Raw genomic sequence first — 20,385 nt, 5'->3', positions numbered from 1 at the left:
TCAAAAATACTTTTTGTTGACTTTTTCCCATGTGTATGGACAACACTTCCAGGTTTCTTTGCATGTCTTATAATTTTTTGTTTAAACTACACATTTTAAATAATATAACAATTCTTGAACTTAAATATCCCCCTAGGGTTTGTTGTTGTGGTTTGTTGTTGTTGTTATTGCTCCTTTTTTTAATTTGTTTTAAAATGACTTTTCTGGATTAATTCTGTAAAATCTATATCCTTTGTCATGTGGAGCCACTGAAATTTAAACACTGAGGCTGATGCCTCAGATAGCTTATTGGTCAATTAATGATTGGACACATATTTCCTTAAATGCCTTGAACAAATAAGTCTCCCTTCCTTTTCTGATGGTTTCTGTGTATATGTTGGAGCATGACTTCATTGTTCCAACTATTTACAACTCAGCTTAGTCTTCACTTCCTGCTTGTTCAAAGCCTCAAGTTCCACCAGAGGTGAGGGATTGGGATGTTCTCCGATCTTTTCTGGTCATGCACACAGCCCTGAACATGTATGTGTACAGCCTTCTAGATCCACAGGACTATTTCAGAGCTTTCTAAAGTCCTCTTTGGGTATGCCAGCTTCTTCTTTGCCCAATTAGTATTACCGTCTCAGGCAGCTGCAATGTTAAACAATCATCATTGATTTTTTTTTTTTTTTTTTTTACAAATACCTTGATGATATAGCTTTCCTCACTTAAGTAGCTGTGAGTCAGGTTATATAAAGAAAAGTCTAGTGAATAGGCTTTGACAGAGAGCTTCCAGACAGATCACATAGTGACAGTTCTCTAGGAATGGGGCTTTTCTAGGACTTTCACACCAATTTCTTCTTCCTCTAGCAACTGCTAAGGGCAGCTCATTTTCACAACTATTATTGTGTCAGAATGCTGGTTTTCAAGGCTAATGCAGAGCTGGGGAGAAGATGATAATGTTAGGGTAAGTTAAAATGCTACAAAGCTTACTCATTTATATCCAGCTATTTTTTTCTTGGATCAGTGTTCCTTAGATTGTTGCAAGAAATTGGTTAATTTCTAGCATTTTGAAAATGTTAATTTTGACAATGATGGCCAGTGTTCTTGTTGCTCTTAGGGAGTAATGGGGTTTTAGAGGTTAATTTTCCATGATTCCAGAAGTACTTCTTTCCCTTTTTGTCTATGTAATACAGCACACTTCTTTACTGGGATATCTGCTTTGGTGGGATATCTGCAAGGAAAAAATTATGTGTGTTCGTTCTACCATTTTCGTCCAGAGTCTACATTTGTTTTGTTATTCAGTAACAATGGATTTAAAATTTTCTACTAGTAGATCTGGTGGTAAGACATAGCAGAAGGAAAGCTATTCTTGGTTGAGGCCATCTTTCTTTTAAATCCCTGTATGATCCACCATCTGTTTCATTGCAGTCTGAAGCCAGATCCAGTGGTTATGTTTGTATTTATGTTGTATACTCAATAACACTCTAGGCCTTCCTGAATTTGAAAAATGGATTCTCAGAAATGCAGATGTCACTTTGAACTCTTTATTGTTCTTTATACAGCATGATGATGTTAAGTTACGTCTGTATCATTGTTGCCATTAATAAGAGATTCAATATTTTGTAGCTTATATGTTTTTTTCTTACAGTCACCTGTGTAATAGCTCCAGCAGTCAGGCTTGTCCACATTTTTCAGATGCTGAACTTTGGCTCAGGAGAGTTAAGTGACTTACCACAAAACAACCAATTAGTATGCACTAACAGGTTGGGAATTGAATCCAGGTCACCTATATTAAAGTTTAGAGACCTTCACTATATCATCCAATGTCCTTGACCCCAGGTACCATGGAGATTTTAGATTTTGTTTAGTCCAAACCATCCAATGCTTAAAGTGCCTATATCACCTCCAATATCTTCTTAAGCACCTAAAATAAGTGGGATGAATAGGTCAGTCCATAAATGTTTTCAATCAAATTATACTTTACATGGGAAGTCTAGAGCTAGATACCTTTGCTTTTGGTGGGAAAGAAGGTATGAAAGGAAGGGTGAGACTCAACTTTAATTCAAATTTTAAAAATAACTCTACATGCAGGTTTGCAAATTTATACTGTTTCTAGTAATTTAACAAATATTTATTGAGCACAGATTATGTATCCAGAGCTTTAAATAATACAAAGCCTCTACAAAAGGAAGAGATGACACATAATCAATAGGAGATATATATATATATACGTATATATATATGTGTATATATATATGTATATATATATATAACACACATATATATATATGTACACACACACACACATATATATAATAAATGCAATGATTTTCTCTGTTTTGTTCAATTCTATGTACTCAGATCCTTAGAACATATGAAGATCCTGGTATATAATGGATATTCAATAAATATTTATGAAATTAATTAATAATAATTTTAGATGTTTTTAAATGCTATAAAAATATAAAATGGGGTAATGGAGCATAGCATGTCCTGGTACAGAGATCTATATTATATTGGACAATCAAAGTTTTCTGAGGAGAGAGTGTTGAACACCCTTCTTATCTGATTTTAGAACAGTCATTGCTTATTTTTTGAAACCTACTACAGAAACAACTGCTGAGAAAACTCCTGACTCAGCAGCTTCATTTATACTTTCAGATCACAAGGAATTGCAATGTCCTTTCTTGTTCCCTAAAGTAAAATGGCAGGGATGAACACTGGACCTCCTGGGGTCCATTGCTATTAATAATATTTTCCATCACCATCAGCAAAAGTACAAAACAGATATTTCTTTTCTGTAAACTGTAGGCTTGAGAATGTAACTAGTTCAGATTAATTTTATATTAATTTTCATAAGGAGAACAAGGTGACTTCTAGAAACATATACAGAAGGTGCCAAAAAAAATGTATACACACTTTAAGAAAGGAATGCCTACCAAACATACAAACATGTAAATTGTTGGAATTCTTGCAATTTTCAAGAATTATGATTTCTTATCAATATATATTAATAGAATTTTCTTGATTACGGTTTTCAATTGTGGCTTTTCTTGAATTTTTTAAAATGCAAATTATTTTTAATTTATTTTTTCCCATTTATTGTATTTATGGTGAGTCCTTCAGGGCCTGGTGGTGAATATTTACATATTTGAGCCTTTTGCTTTCAATAATTAGATTTTTTAACATGTAGGTTCTAGAGTTCAGTCGTGAATCATCGATTGGATTCCCCAGAAACAAACCTTGGGAAAAGATTTGTGTTAAAGTGATTTATTAGGCAGTATTGTCAGGAAAAACAGGAAGGGAGTGCAGAAAGGGACCACAAAGAGAAGGAGGTAATACACTTTTTAACACACCCTTTCACACACTGACAAAGATCTAATTTTTCCATCATCTCATTGATTCTACAGGCACTGCAGGTTATGTTAGCTTTGAAAATAGCTAGTACCTTCAGTGACACAATAGATTCATTCCCCAGATATTTGGAAGAGTAGTTTTCAATGGCTTTTTTTTTTCTTCTGGATTTCCTCTGTGCCCAAAGCAAGAAACAGCATGAGGATTATGCACAAGCGCATGAGACAGAAAAATACAAGACCTAAAAGGTTTCTAAAATGCATATGTTGGCAGCATAAAAACATTAGCTTGTCTTTCAAACAATTGTCAGACTCCCAAATCTCACCAACCTTCTTTATGCTTTTCCAAACCTGAGTACTTCGTTTACAAAAAGAATAATTTTAATCTCGGTGGTTTGCATATACGGTGCAGTTGTCCTGGTCATATTTCAGTCTAGATAACTATATCTTCTCTCCCTCAAACCCCCTGTTGTTCACATTCCAAGTGGCATTTTTCTTTCCCTTTTAACCAACTACTCCGTAAGCACCCAGGGGGCAAAGAACTGGAGAGAGCTACCCCAGAGATGGTTGCTCATCAGTGGTAGGTGTGCTCGTCCCCATACAATTTGTCTATCAACTTGTTCAATTTTTAAAGCATTTGGCATCTTTCCGGAAGAAAAGCCTGCAGAAGGGACAACATTATTATTACTCTGATAATCTCAGTAGATGTGTAGCACTTCTCTAATTAGAATGGAGATAACACCAACAGTTAAAAAGTGGTAGGCCTCTGTTGACAGGGTGATTAACGTTAAGGAGTTTCTCAAAGTCAAGTATTTCACTGAGAACCTATAATAAAATCAGCCTTAAGTTTTAGGTTGCCAAGGGTTTCGTACCTCTGTGCAGTATAAGCATCTCTAAGCTAGGCAAGAGGGGTATTGAAATTGTAACCAAGTGTCCCAAACAGTTTAATTAAAAGAAAATGTGTATTAGCATAAAATCAAAATCATCTTGCTTTTTGTGAAGAAAACATCATTGTAAGTGGAAATAACAGAGTTCCAACAAAATGATTTCAGAGGAACGCATTCTGATTGATGTACCCCATTAACAACTGCTGTGTAGACAAGTCACTTACCTTCCAAATAATTCAGTGCCTCATCTTTTAAGGAAAAAAAACAAATCACCCATACTCTCTTATAATTTCCTGGTTTCTATTTGTGCCCTGCTTCGAGCTCTCTCAGTACTTTGGGGACACTACTCTACCTAAAATAAGTCCAGTAAGTTGGGTTGAGAGAATGTAGACAACATATTTGAATTTCAGGAGAAAATATTTGCTTTCTTCAGAAGAAAGGTGCTCAAATTTACTTCTAACACTACAAGTAACAGGAAGACAAGAAAAGGGAAATGGTGGGGAAAGAATTTCAGAAACACACATATTTATTGTTAGAGAAATTGTACTTGCTCTTCAGACACTTCCTGGTACTGTGACCTTCCTGGGATCCTAAGGAAACCTGGAGAAGACAAAAGCCCACCTAGCTCACAGATGCAGGAAATATTATGCCCTCTTGGTACCGTTAGTGGTACAGGAGCAAGGACTGTGTTGTCTGTACCCAGATCAAAATGTAATAATTTCTCCAAACTTAAGACCACGTCTACTTTATGTATCTCTCTGCAATCACCACCCAATTTGCCCCTCTCCCCTCACAATAGGACTAATACCCATAACAAATAATTAGGGCTGTCCATGAGAAAATGCACAGAGGGCAAGTTGACATTACTGTCTGTGGCATCCCTGTCATGTCCCTTTCTTCTGATACACAATACTTCTAGAGACATCTGGGTGTTGCCAACTCTTGGTATCCGACATTCAGAAAACTTTTGGCCAAAATAGGGAAAATGCAGAATATTTCTTTGCCCAATTACAAGACAGAATGTCTCCAGGAGGCTCTTCTCCTTAGAGAAGGTAGAGATGATACTAGAAAAGGTTTTGAGCCAAGAAAGCAAAGGGAGCCAAAGGAGGCCAAAAGCAGATGTCAGAAATTTCCCTTCCTTAATTGGGTTACAATGTAGAACCCCAAAATTACAGTTGAGTATTAAGACTCACTTACAATTATTTCTAGTAAATGAGGAAACCAAGATTCATAAAAATCATGTGACTTGCTTAGGTTCACCCAGGGGGCAAGTGCTGGCATCAGAACAAAACCCAAATGGCGTGTCCTGTCAAGTCCATGAGGCAAGTAACCTAAGGATGTAACTTTGTTATAAAATGTGCTTTGCTGTTGCAGATGGCGTTGTAGTAGAAGCCAAAATGAATTAAATGGTTTGTGACTTGTATCATGAGGGAGTGGGTGACACAAAGTATTTCAGGATTCACTCTGTAAGACCTCATCACTTTATAGTACGTATGTCTGAGAGAAGACATCCCTCTCTGCTCTCCTCCTAGACTCCCTGTTTACCTTTGTCCTCCTCCAGATTCTAAAATATATTCATGTCACCTTTAATCTGTCTATATTAACCATGATATTTTATTAGTTTTTAAATACCGATTTTGTCCCTTCTCCTTTCCTTTGTAAATATATGCAAGGTATTCTACCTATGTCTCCATACGCGTTTGTGCACCATGTTGAGCCAGTATGCATACCTGTGTGAGAAATTTAGGGATGAAGGTGGGGTTTTAATTATTTTTAGGCAATGAGATTTTTGTCATAAAATGGAAGACTTAATACTGCGTTTCTAAGCCAACCTTCAGACTTTACATATGAGGAAAGAAAGGTCCATGAGGTTTGTTCCAAGTGCCAATGGTAATTCATGACAAATCCAGATGCAAGACTCTCGGTTCTGAATCTTCAATTCTGGTTATTTTATGATTAACCAATTCTCTGTGTAATATATTCCTAACTTATTATTTTTTCTAACCATATCTATAAAGCTAAGTTTAAGCCGTTTAAGTTAAATCCATGACACCACAGTATTTTGATGCCAGAAATAATGTCTGATTTCTCTTCAATCCCCAGAATTTACTTATTGCCTAATACACAGGGAACACTCAAAAATATGTATGTTGAGGAAACAAATGATCAAATGGGTTTTTAACTAAAGCATGTTCTTTAACAGATAAAAATTAGAGTAAGCTTTTCTTAGGATGTCTTCTTTTTAAAAAACCTTTTCCTTTATAGACTTAGGTTATAAAGACTTAAAATAAAATGATCTCTCCTAAAATTAAAACACAGTGTTTCAGATTTAGCTACACTGAATGTTAATGAGAAAATTCTTCATTTATAGATATTTGGTGATGATAAAAATCTTCTGTAAACTTTGTTAAGACTTCTTTATTGTTGGCTAAATCTGTGATTCTTCCAATGTTAAAAAGAGCCCAAGTTAATTCTAAAATCAAAGAACAGACAGAAGTTCAAGTGGGTTGTAAACTTGGCAAAAACACGTTCTACCAAGAAAAAAAGAATTCAACCTCAAAATCTGTTACTGTGCATGAATCTTCTGGTTTTCCTTTTGTAAGAGCAAAGTCCAAAAAAACAGAATCGACATCACATAAAGCAGTGGAGTCTATTTTGTGTGACTAAAGATATTAAAATTGCTTGTTTGAAATTAGGCTAACCGTAGAACTCCTTTTGGAGGAGTTACACAGTCACGCTTGAAGTTTGGGTGTATAACTGCCGTTTGTTGATAACATTTTAAATGGCCACCACTAATCTGGTACTGCTAGGTGGAAATAAGTGTTTCTAAGATATTTTTGTTTGCATTTTACTATCTGTATATCCCTGGTTGTCCTTTTCCCTGTTACCATGCTTTCCTTTGCTATCATGAATATCACCAAGATAGACACCACAGCTTGATTTGATTGTTTTCCCCGTAACAGGTCTTCAGGAATTCTCTTCTGAGTAGCTTTTAGCATTTGAATCCAGTTTTCACATGTCAGTGAAACCACCTCTAAAGGAGAAGCCAGTGCTGCTGGGGCTCCTTAGATCAAGGGACTTAGTTTTAAGCATGCCCATAGATTCATGCTCTAAAGGCAGTTTTACACTTTGCAAGGGCTAATAACATTTTCAAAGTTCATTCTCAGAACAACAGACTGAGAACTTCCGGAAGGGAGAGATATAATCTCATTCACTGTATAGCCCTGTAATCTAGCAACACAAGTTGGGGAAGTTGTTCTGGGGTACTTTTCACTGTCATCAAGTTAAATTAAATGGCATTCTTAGTATTTTTATTTACTATCTATTTTATCCGTAATCTGTGGCTTTGTCCACTAGACAAGCTTCTCAAATGCTGGGCTGTGTTTTCCACTTTTTATTGTTTACGCAGCGCCTGGTACAGTAGCTGATCAGTAAATGGTTGTTGTTAAATGAATGAATGAGAATATATATATACATATACCAGAGGTGCCAAAAGCATGTATACAAGTGGACACTTTGGTCAACGTTGCTCAAGCAGTAGTTTGCCATCATCAGAAGTGTCTGGATGCTGACGGTAACCAATTAGAGCACCTCTTGTTATTGCAGAAGTCAAATATGATTTGTATTCATCATTTGTCGTCGGTATACGTTGGGTATTACAATTTTAATAGTTTTTCCTTTCTGTGGCACGATATACATATATATATAATTTTTATCAGAATTTAAAACGACTCGAAAGCAGTAAAAAATAACATTAGTAGTGCAAAAACAGGTGACATGAAGATATTCTCTAGAGAATCATTAACATGAACATGACCAAGAGATGAAAGTGTTTAAATAGGACAGTTATGGAAGGCAGTGCCCCAATCCTCTGTCTGTCTTTCCTCCAAACTTGAGTTCACTGAGGTTTCTAAAAACCCAAACCTCCTTTTTACTAAAAAGCAGATTAATCAGAATTAAAATGAAAAGATAGAATGCTATGTGAATACTAGATTAACCACAGCAAGCCATTCGTAGTTGTCCAGTTGATTGTACTGGGTATATCACTCAGGCAGGAAAGAGATAGCACATTCAAAAGGTTTAACTGAAAAGGTTTTTGAAAAGGAACTATTTATTGAGGTGGGCTGGATTCAAGGAGTCAATAAAAGATAGGGAAGACCCCAAGGCTAGCAAGAATGGAAAGCCATGATCACTCATAGGTCTGAAAAAGCAGAGGGAAAGAATCATGTTACTGGAGCCTGGTAAAAGTTGAAACCTTAGAAGAGAAACACTTCACCAGGAGCTCTTACCATGAAGGGATGCAGTTATTTGCCAAAAGTATCCTGAAGGCAGTGGCAGTGAATAAATACTCCATGCTCTTTCTCATGCCTGTCAATCTCCTACTTATACTAGCACATCCTATTGACTGAACACAGTGAAAATCTGCAGCATAAACAAGGCAGAGAATGACTGGAGTAGGGGTAATGGAGACAAGGAATGGAAAATGGAGAACAACCAACACACAAGTGACTTCCCTGAGAGTTTCCTTTGTCTCTGATGCAGCCATGAGTCCTACAGCTGTCCCCCAGAAAACAGTTAGATGGAAATCATAAGCCTGATTCCTGATGAAAATCTGAGTTCTCCTGCTTTGTGACTCTAAAACATTTTTTGTTTTCCTTTTGCATCCTGGATTATTACTTTTGATGAAGTAGGCTGCCATGTAAAAGGACTACTACTGCCTCTCACTGTCTGAGCATGTGACATAATCACCTGCCAATCAACCAGTTAATTCAAGCAAGGATAATGTTTGCTCCCAGACAGTTCACAAGAGAAAAAAACATTTGGACTGGTTGTCTCTAGAATTATGGTAGTTGAATCAATACAGAAATGAAAAACTCCAAAGAAATTAGTGTTACAAAATTTGCAATCCACCTATTGTCTCAAATGGTGATGGGGACATTGTTAATTTTACCTTGCAAACTTCTATTGTTCTATTTTCAAATAAGAAATTAGCACTGGATCTAAATTAGAATTTATCATGACATTCTTCCAGGACAATGAATACAGATATTAAAGTTGGATCTGTGCCCCTCTTTTTGTATTAGAAATATCTATCAAATACCTATGTAGACAAAGAAGATATGTTTTCAAATACGATCTGTTCTGTGTTAGAAGTATTTCATTGGAGTAGAATTCTAATTTGTTCCATTGCAGGATTCTGCATGACCAAACCCCTGATTGCTTGATGCCACTTAGCTCCGAGCCCACTGGCCCCTTTTCTCCTCTGGATAGAAACATAGCTTGTTGGGGATGGAGCAGAGCGATATCACTAAGTCACTTCCTCTGAATATATGACTCTAAAGTGTCCTTTTCAATTTGTTAAGGTAGTGTGTTAATCTAACAATTTGTAAGAAAATAGTATTAAAAGGGACGCCAGAGGAAGCATTGTGAATGATGTATTTAAAAATACAATGGTCCTACTGTGTGGAGCCAATAGAGAAGGTCATGCTCACTTACCTCTCAAGGAACAGCCTCTTATTAGATGCCAGAAGATAGTGGGTGCACACCCGTCGCTTTTTGAAGTGGAAATTTTGCAACTCCAGGATTCTATACCCTTTTGAGTTGTCATATATTTGTGAAGCAACCCTTGAGATAAGCAAAGTCTCAGGAAGTAAAGCTCTCACATTTGCGTTCTGATAAAGAAATGTCAAGGACGTACACCAGCCTACTGAATGAGGAGGTTGTGTTTAAAAGGATAGACAACGCAATGTCTCAGGAATTGTAAGTCATGCAGACATAATACAAATATCATGAAATTTTTAAAAGAGAAGAAACATGAAAATAATTTAACTACTTTTTGGATCTAAACTCCTAGGTCACGTCATTGAAAGCTGAAGGTAGAAAAAAATGAAATGGTCAACAAGTAACTGATTCCTTGGGGGAGTCTGTAGATATTGTTTAATTCTTGATGTTGATAATTGCAATTTGAAATATGCTTGAATTTTTAAAGCTACTACTCATTAAATTTTAAAACACACTCTATGACTTCTGAATTATCAAAGGAAAAAAAAGGCAATCCAAAAAATGTACTCCACCTGGCAAAAGAATAAATGTTGAAAATTAACTATATGAATAATACTACCAAATATTGAGGTTAGACACTGTGCTAAATGTTTTACATTATTTCTTTTAATCCTCATTTAAGACTCTGAGATAGTTATTTTTATAATGCTGTGCAAAATCAAGTCTGCTTACATGCAAAGTTATGGTCTTTATTAATACAACAGTGGGATAGCAAATATATATTATAAGTTGCATCCCAATTCTCATTGATTAGTATTAGCCATGAATAATGTTGAATTGATAAATATTCTGAGGCCAAATCCCAGGAAAGCCGAAAAGACTGTCATGGACATTTAGTGATGCCTCTTTTCAGAGCAAGAGAGAGGATTTTCATCAAATATGCCACATATTTACTACATCAATCCCAGTTATAAAAGTAAATCCAATTAAAAAGAATGAAACCACATGGAAGTGAGATTACATAGTATTTGTCTTTCTCAGTCTGATTTATTTCACCTAGCATAATACCCTCTATGTCCATCCATGCTGTTGCAAATGGTAAGAGTTCATTCTTTTTTATGGCCAAGTAATATTCCATTATATATGTACCACACCTTCTTTATCCAGTTGTCTGTTGATGGGCACTTGGGCTGCTTCCATATCTTGACTATTGTAAATAGGGCTGCAGTGAACGTAGGGGTGCATGTATCTTTTTGAAATAGTGTTTTGGATTTCTTCAGATAAATACCCAGAATTGGAATGGTTAAAGGAAAGAAAGGAGTTTTGCACTAGACCACATCCAGGTTCTGCCTCTGTCACCCAGTCTCTTCAGAATGTTAACCGTGGCTTGTCCCACAGCAAAAAAGTGTCTCAAAGCTATAGATAACACAAATAGATTTTAGAATGAAGATCATAATTATCTGTCAACAAGATGGAACCATGGTCCCAAATTCGCTAGGTCAAATTTTAGAAGAATACAAATGAAATCATTCATGTAGTCTTCAAAACATGTATTTCTCAATGTCAAAACAGAGAGTGATCTCAGTATGACCCAACCATGGGAACACAACTTCTGACTAGACTGATGCAGCCTTAGGCTGTGTGTGTAGAAGTAAAATATCCAGAAGAAGGAAAAGTCCTCCTCTGTTCCATGCTAGTCAGCTCCTATCTCAACTTCTGAATCTAGTTCTGGGTGCCAGATTTTACAGCAGACTTGATTAAATATGAGGTTATTTAAAAGCATGAGACACTAAGGGCCTGGAGCCCCCACCCTGTGAGGGTTAATCTAAAGGATCTGGGGAGATTTCCGCTGAAGAGAAAAGGCCTGGAGAGAGAAAGAGGAAGACACTGTTCACTGTTACTGCGCGGAGCAGAACTATGGCCAACAAACAGAAAATGCTAAAGTAGATGTGGCTCAATATAAAGAAGCGTTTTCTACAAGGTATGATATGCTCTGACTACATAGGAGTTGGTCCATGTCACCACAGGTGTGTAAGCACTAGCTAGATGGCCATCTACGAGGAATGTTCTGGAAGGGATTCCTGCATTGGATGGTGTGTGGCACCAACCTGACTTCCAACCAAGAGGGTGGGAGCTATGGGTCGACTGTGCCTGTAGAGGTTTTGTTTATATATATAAACCTAGAGATGTTTTGCATAGATATAGTGCCAAATAAATCGTTTTAAATGATTTTTTTTTAATGCTTTTGGGGGGAACACACACTCTCAGGTCCAAGAAACCCACGTGGCTCCTCACTGTCTAAAACCTAGTTACTTCACATATGTACCTACCTGCCCAGCTCCTAAAGGCATTTGAGTTCCCAGAATCTGTAATGTCCGGTCCATTTGATTCTGAGTTCCTAGGATTCCGCTTCACCACAGAGCTGTCACAGAATTTTCTACCACTGGGGGACAGAAGAGAGAGGAACTTGACAAAGAAATAGATGAAGTAGAGAAAAGGTGAAGATGGTCAACCCCAAATAGTCTAATGAAGAACCCTTTCTTTTGCTCCACACAACTCCAGTGTACATCACACCCCTAAAAAGTTTCCTGTTCTTTTCTCCCTCCCCTCATTTATGTTTCCATTCTGTAGGCTCCCCCCCGCCCCCCACCCCTTGCCATCTCTACCCAACCCCAGCTTCTAGGAATTCAGACTGTTAAGTGTAAAACTTGCCACGTATGATTCTGAAGCTTTTACCAACCCAGCTCAGAAAAGCTGCCCTTCCGGTCGGTTGACTCTTAGGAAGTTTACGGGTCTCTCATTCCAGGGACTCTGGGCAGCGCCCTGGCTCCTCTGTGCTGTGGTTGGTGTAATACTGCCACCTCGTGATGGTTGGAGCAAAGTGCCTGAGGCATCCATCTCCTCCCAAGTAGCACTGTTTCAAACGGTAGAACAATCCTTCCCAGGCAGGGTCCACCTAATTGGGAGGGTAAAATCTAACTCTGTGAAGAGTCTTATGCTGCAAAAGGTAATTTCTAATAAATCTTAATAATAATTATGCTCATTAATGACATTTAATGATGTTAATAGTGATTGAGTTCTAACAGGTGATATTTAGACTATGTTCTGCAGCAAAAATTTATACGTATAATTAATATCATCTTTTACATGTGCAGAAAGTCTTCATGATATATTATTGAATAGGATCCTCATCACAACCTCACAAGTAACATGTTATTACTATAGTCATTCTTCTCCCCAAAAGGAAACAGACTCAGAGGGCGTATGTGCCATGCCTGAGATCACGCAGCTAGTACGTAGGAGAGTCAGAATCTGAACCCAGCAGATCTGGCTCCAGGTTTTCTACCGGTATGACTTGGTTATGGGCCCTAACCAGATTTTAGCAGCATACAATACAGAGAGGTGAGCCCCTCGAGCTAGGGGTTGGCAGAGTGGAGGAATTAGCAGTTTAAGCGGCATGACAAACTCATGCAGGGAGGTGGGTGGTGGTTTGGAACAGGATCCACCCAGTACTGGAGGGTTTGAATAATAAGATCTAGTGTTGGGCGTAAGGTGGGACGCTGAGGACCCAATCAAGTGGAATAAGGAAGAGCTATGGCTCCTTGGGCGTATTCAGGGCCTGGGGAAAACCCTATTGGAGGCGACGAGGCTTCTAAAGTTCTCCCAGTCTTGGGCGAGGTAGTTTGAGGAACTGGGTTGGCCAGGCCTGGGGGTGCTGGCACTACTTGCATTACTCTCGTCAGGTGCCATATTGTCTTCCCCTGTGTCATGCCCTCCCTCCTGTTACATATTGGGTGTGAGGGTGTGGTAGTGATAAATGATGCCCATTTGTGTTTGTTTGTTTAATCATCTATGGTAGCCGTCCTGGGCCAGGCAATTTCTCAGCCTTTGTATCATTTAATTCTTACAACCCTAGAAGAATATTTGGAATTTGCAAAGCCAATGTCAAGATGTTTATTGTCTAGTTGCTGAAAAGGTACCCACCTTAATAGGCAAGAAAGAGTTTTAGCCTCTTAAAGAAACTAAACCAAACCATCGGTCAACTGGCCCACATTTTGCTTGGTGACTCTCTCAAAATGATTCAGATACATGTACCTGACTTCTAAAACACGAGCTAAATAAGTCTCTACTCCTGAGAGACTATGTCCAATTACACTATTTGATCTCACCATCTAAGAGAGGCTGTCAAAATCTGGTTGTTTCACAAATTCACTTAAATGAGTTCCAGAGGTTATTTTTGTTTACTTGTTTTTGGTTTTGTACTTTACACAAGCACAGTTCACTAAAGGTAACGGTTATAAATATACTCCCCTTTACATGAAACTAGTCTTTCTATCTTTTAGAGACCCTTTATATTTTGGGTTGTCTATTTGCATTTGTTGATAGGGACAAATGGGCTCCAACGTATAATTTTGGTTTAGTGCTCTAATGCATAATTTCATCCTAGAGTTGTAAGAAGGGTTAGCAAACGTTTTACAAGAAGCTTATATTCCAGAAGAGTACTTATCTAGAAAATTTAATGAATAATAATGTACCAGGACTCCTTCATAGCTTGTGGTGCAAATTTTGCACCAGAACATATAGAAAGAGCAAGAGTTTCCAAAGTTAATCATAATAGAAAGATGCCATACAACATAATGCCAAGAGACGAGGCAATTTCAGAGCTGTGTCAACATTGCACGTTGAAGGAAGTTCACCCTAATTGCACAAGCTACATTTTCTGAGGCATGTCTTCACTCTCATTGAAGAAGCACTTGCCATGACTTTCTGGACTTGAACTTTAGAAGAAGGCTTGGTTCTGCTTCCCCTTCTCAGAATGAAGGTCATTTCCTGAAGTCTCCATAACCAAGCCACACCTGGCTATGACAAATCAAGAAAGAAACGTAAACATAGTATATTATAGTGGCTTTTGAACTTTCTTGAGGATTTGAATACCTTTTATCAACATAAATATATAAAAAATATTTTTAAAAAGAAAAAAAAAAAGAGTTTCCAAAGTCTGTTTTGTCCATCCTTCAGCAAGGTTCAACCCACCTGTTGGATATCTTTGGGTCCCGTACTGTTTATAGTATGCAGGTGGGCAATGGGGACTAGAAGTCAGTTCTGAAGAGTTTTAATATAGGCTGAATTCATTATAACAAGAGCAGGGAAGTGTTAAATGTTATACTATATTGTATAAATCATTACACTAGTTAAAGTATTACACAATTTCCTATAACAAATACACAATGAGTGTACACATGGAAGCAAGTAAACAAGTACTCTGTTACCCAGTTTAAAGACTCTATAAGAATTATGCTTCATAGTTAAAGTATCACAGACCATTCCTTCCATATGAATGAATCAATTTTATAACAGGTGTTTAATTTTTTTAGTCCTCCAGGTATTTGTTATGAACCCCGCACTACATTGTTATTGTTTTTGTTTAAAGAGTCAATTATCTTTAAAAAGATTTAGATAACAAATCTTTAAAACTCACGGATACATTTTTTTTTCCTTTTGATATTTTAAAGATATTACTTCACTGTCTTCTTGCATGGATTATTTCTGATGAGAAATATGCTGCCTTCCTTATCTTGGTTTCCTCTGGGTGTAATGTATCTTTATTCTCTAGCTTATTTTAAGATTTCCTCTTTATCATTGTGTTGGACAGTTTTGATGTGCCTTGTTATAGTTTTCTTCATATTTCTTCTGGTTGGCGTTTGTTGAACTTCTTGAAATAAAATTTTGTTTGAAACGTTTTGTCCAAGTGCTCGCTCTACAATTCTGGGATATCCAATTACCTATAAATTCGACTATTGGAGTGGTCCCACGGCTCACTGATACTGTTTTGATTTTTTAAAATTTTTACTCTTTTATTCCTGTCTTTAATTTGGGATCATTTCTATGGCTATGTCTTCAATTTCACTAATCTTTTCTTCTGCAATCTCTAAAATGCTGTTAATCCCATCCAGTATAAATTTTAGCTGAGACATTATAGTTTTCATGTCTAGAATTGCAATTTGGGTATATTTTACTATCTCACAATCTCCACTTAACATATTTAATCTTTCTTCCAGCCTCTTGAACATATGGACTATAGTCATAACAAGTGTTTTAATATTCTAGTTGCTAATTCTAACGTCCATATAAGTTTTAGGTTGGTTTCAGTTGATTGATTTTTCTTCTCGTTATGAGTCATATGTTTCTGCTTCATTGCATGATTGGTTTTTTTTTTTTTTTAATTAGATGCCAGAAATTGTGGATTTTACCTTGTGGCTGCTTGACATTGCTGTATTCCTATAAATATTCTTGAACTTAGGTCTGGGACACAGTTGAGTTACTTGGAAACAGTTTGATCCTTTCAGGTGTTGCTTTTATGATTTTTTAGTGAGGCCAATGCTCGTTCTAGAGCTCATTATTCCTCACTCTTGAGGCAAGACCCTTCCAAGTACTCTATCTTTCCAGCCAGCGCCCAGTGATTTTTGGAATCTGGCTGCTGGGAGCATGCATTATTCCGGTCCTGGGTGAGTGTTGGGCACTGTGTCTTCTAGTCCTTTCCAATGCTTCTTTCCTCAGTCTTTGGTGTTTTCTCATGTGCACGAGCTGAGCAGTATGCAGCTGAATACTTAAGAGGGACTCTCTAGAGTTATCTCTCTGTGCAGTGCTCTCTTCTCTCCCACCTTACTCTGTGAACTCTAGGTGGCTCAGTCTTTCAAGATTCTTAGTTCTGTCTCCGCAACTTAGGGAGTCTTCTGGGTTCTGCCAGGGTTTACCTTCCTTATCCCATGGCTTATAAACTCTCGCAAAGCAGGAAGCTGGGTAATTGTAGGACTCACGTTCTCTGTCCCTGCCTCTCAGAGACTGCTATTTTTAATTACCTAATGTCCATTTTCTTGAAACCATATTTTCCTATACTTTGTCCAGTTTTTTCGTTGTTGTCAAATAAGAGGAAAAGTCTAGTTTTTATTATTCCAGTTTGCCAGAAACAGAAGTCTTACCTAGATCCATGACTAGTAAACATTTGCCGTATTTTACCCTTAACTATATAACAAAAAGTAACAGACGTTGTTTCCTCAAAACTTTGCTCAAATCTCTTCCATCTCTCTAGGAGTCAGCTATTCAAAACCTACATTATCTGAGTTTTAGCCTTTCATTTTATTTGAAGACAGTGAATGAATATGGAGTTTATAAGTTTTAATTCTACAAAGCTGTTTCTTTTTTTTTTATGTTGCTCTCAGGGTGAGGTAGCTGGGATTTGGGCTGGGTGGACCACCTCTGGAACCGTGTCTCTGCCAGCAGTCTTTGCTCAGACACATGGGCAATTACGGCTGGGGGAAGGCAGTCCTACAAGGAGATGAGGTACTGCGGCCCTTGCTAGTGCATCTATCCTTGAAGGATGGATCTAGAACACCTAAGCAGAAGCTGGATTGTTTCTTTGTGTGTTTTTTTTTCTTTCTTCTAACTCTTCTGCAGCATCTAGTTCTCGAAGCAAAGGCAAATTCCCTATGTCTCATGTAGGTACCAGATATCCATGCATTACATCCAGCAGCAGTCAGCTTTTTTCCTTTCAACCCACGCCTCACACCCATGCCCAGCCTTTTCTTCCAGGACAAATATGGTTCCTCCTTCTGCTTCTTGTATTATTAGGAGGCTACATTCCAACCACCCGCCTCCCATGAAACTTCCTATTCTAGTTTATACTGTAGCTGGAAGCATTTCTCATTCAAGAAGAGGGGGAAAAAATCCTACAGTTTAGTCTTTAGCACACTGACGCCCTGGTAGCCACCCATTTCCCCAGCCCCATTAATACAACCTCATATTTATGTAAGAAGTTATAGGCAGATTTAGAATTTCAAGATGCTCATGTTTACAGGGTCATTACCTGCCTGCACATATAGCATTGTTCTTTCTCTGCCCGTTCCAGCCTCTCAAAATTATAAGAGCCGCAGTCTAAAACACGAGCACAGATTTGTAGTCATATAAATAGAATCCAGATGTGGTCAGCAAGGGATTCTTACCCAACATTTACTAAAAAGAAAAAAGAATATACATATATGTCTTAGTCCATTTGGGCTGCTATAACAGAATACCACAGACTGGGTGGCTTATAAACAACAGAAATTTATTTCTCACAATTCTGGAGGCTAGAAGTCCAAGATCAAGGTACCAGCAGATTCTATGTCTGGCAAGGACCCACTTCCCCGTTCATAGATGGTCGTTCTCTTGCTGTGTCCGCACATGGTGGGAGGAGCCAGGGAGCTCTCTGGGGTCTCTTTTATAAGGGCACAAATCCCACTAATAGGAGCTCCGACCTCATTACCACATAACCCCCCAAAAGCCCCACCTCCCATACTATCACCTTGGGGATTAGAATTTCCACATATGAATTCAGGGGGGACATGAATATTCAGTTTATTGCATTATGTATACAAACAGATATATAAATTTTGGTCTTTATTGTTCTGTTAGCGTGACATTTAAGGCATATGCATTTCCTTCTGGTTTTTCTACCTCTTAACAAAGACACATCTCACAATCACATTGTTATTTAGTTCTAAGAGATGTTAGTCCTCGTCCTTTGTTTCATGTTTTATTCCTTGTATCAGGAAACCAGTGACGCAATTTTACATGGACCCTCTGACAGCTGAGGAAAAACTCCTCAGACTTCCCTCATTCGTTTATCCTTCCATGCAGTGGACATATATGGAGGGTCTACGGCATGTCAGACACAGAGAGCATTGGATCCTGGTCTTGCTGTCAGCCTGTTTTCACTTTACCCACTGCAGGCCTCTTTATTTCTTTCCGCAGGTGTCACAGTGAACAGAGCAAACAGCTGCCAGTCTGACAGCAGCGGGTTCCTGGAAGAACCACCAGAACCTCCACCCCTGCAGGTAGAAGGGCACTTAAGTGTTGGAATAGGAATAGAAGGAAATGGAAGTATAAAGTATCCTGCCACAATTGGAAAGGGCAACCAAAGCTTAGAAAACACACGCCACAGGCACCAAAGGGACAGGGGACAATGGATTCATACTGGACAGTGTGCCAGAAAGCTTGGCGTTCTTTTCCCTTCTATCTCCTAGGATTTTACTAAACAAAGAAGCTAAGCCTCACAGAAAGAAGGTCCCAGTTAAAGTAGTAAACTGACATAAACCTGAGTTTGAGACCCTTATCGCCTGACTCCTAAGTTGAGGGTAATGATAAGGGGGAAAAAAACACAGTTCTTAAACCTGGTGCCACCCCCACCTTCCTGCCCATTTGACTCCATCCTTGTTTCTTCCACAGATGCATTTCTCGCTAGGCAGCCAGAGTCCTGGTGAGGATGGATGTAGAAAGCCAGTGGATCAGAGCCAATGCTTCGTGCCATCCCAAGGCTGCCAGCAAGAGTCAGATGAGCTTGATTCCAAGAGTGTGGTGAGCACATCTTTTTCAAGTCAAGACTGGAGCATCTTGGAAGAAAAGGCCTCAACGTCTGTGGTGGAGAAAGCGTCTCAGTGTGAGGCTGTGGAGAGGACACCAGAAGTGTTGACCCCAGATATGGCCTTTGACGAGGTCCCCACGGGGGGAGAACACCCAAGGAAAGAGAGCCCTCTGAGGCAGCACCCGCCCATGCCCCACACTGAACACAAGGCCAGTGTAGCTATGATTTCCTCCAAATGTGATCATCCTCTTGGGTTTATGGTGACTGATGTCACAGAAATGAATGATGGGTTTCTGAAGCCTGAGGGAGCTGGGGGACTGGATGTGCAAAGCCACCACTGTGAGTCTCAGAAATCACCTGGAATTGATCAAGCTCGAGACAAGTTCCTTCATGATGACTCCAAGGCCCCAAGAAGAGCAGAAAGCAGTAACCTCTGTCCTGACATCAACAACAGCTTGCTGACGCGAGCAAGTCCACCACCGCATGTCCCCAAGCCCAGTGACCTTATTCAAACACCCAAAAAGTCCATTCCCCACCTAGATAAGCCGTCTGGAGGTACTACTCCCCAAGTGAAGCCAAGGTGTAGTGTTTGGGGTCAAATACCACCCGGGGCAGAACCTGAGATGGGAAATCTTCCTCCAAATGCTGACTCAAAGGCGTTTCGCTCCAAGTCTGTGCAAATCCAGATGTCCTCCAGTTTGGCATTGGCTGCTCAGAATGCTGTGGCCTTGGGGACCGATTCTAGAAGAACAGTTTTAGAATGCACTGTGTGTGACCCTGTTACCACAACAGAACCAGGACTGGGAACAGAAGCAAGACAGCTCAGTGACGTTTCCATTCAGACTTACATATGTGAGCCCAGGTGCCAGCCCCTCGCCAGATCTGTCTCTCTAGACACAGGCCTCCCTAGTGTCTACCCAGTGGGCACCTGCCATGCTCCACCTGCCCACTGCTGCGGCTGCTATCATCACCATCCCCACTGCCACTCAGAGAGACTAAGCCCCAGCCCGGTGGCCTCAGCCTGCAGGCATTGCCCCTTCTCATGTAGCCATCCGGAAGCCCAGGTCGTGAAGACTTTGAAAGTCCTGCAGGACACTGCAGTGAGGGAGCTGTGTTCTGTAAGTGTTAACTCTGCAAAGATGGGGAGGCAGAAGCAGCAACAGCAAACACCTCGGGGATGACGTTTGGCCTTCCTGTTCCAAACGGGAGCTCTCAGAGCATAGCTTTCCATTGCATATCATGAGTAGTACTTGTGGAGTGCTTT

The 20,385-nt window shown here is 39.0% G+C and overlaps 1 protein-coding gene across 1 annotated transcript in view; it reads left to right on the top strand.

Annotated features, from left to right (window-relative positions):
• The window catches only part of ITPRID1 (ITPR interacting domain containing 1), an 81,099-nt gene that overhangs the window by 49,607 nt on the left and 11,107 nt on the right, over nt 1-20,385 (top strand). The window contains exons 9-10 of the mRNA XM_033088640.1: nt 18,512-18,594; nt 18,986-20,239. Coding sequence (XP_032944531.1) covers nt 18,512-18,594; nt 18,986-20,239 — 1,337 coding nt within the window. The remainder of the gene's footprint in view (nt 1-18,511; nt 18,595-18,985; nt 20,240-20,385) is intronic.

Source organism: Rhinolophus ferrumequinum, chromosome 20 (assembly GCF_004115265.2).
Source record: "Rhinolophus ferrumequinum isolate MPI-CBG mRhiFer1 chromosome 20, mRhiFer1_v1.p, whole genome shotgun sequence".
NCBI classification, from domain to species: Eukaryota; Metazoa; Chordata; class Mammalia; order Chiroptera; family Rhinolophidae; genus Rhinolophus; species Rhinolophus ferrumequinum.
Note: the sequence above shows the minus strand (reverse complement) of the source record. Positions and strands in the feature narration are given on the sequence as shown.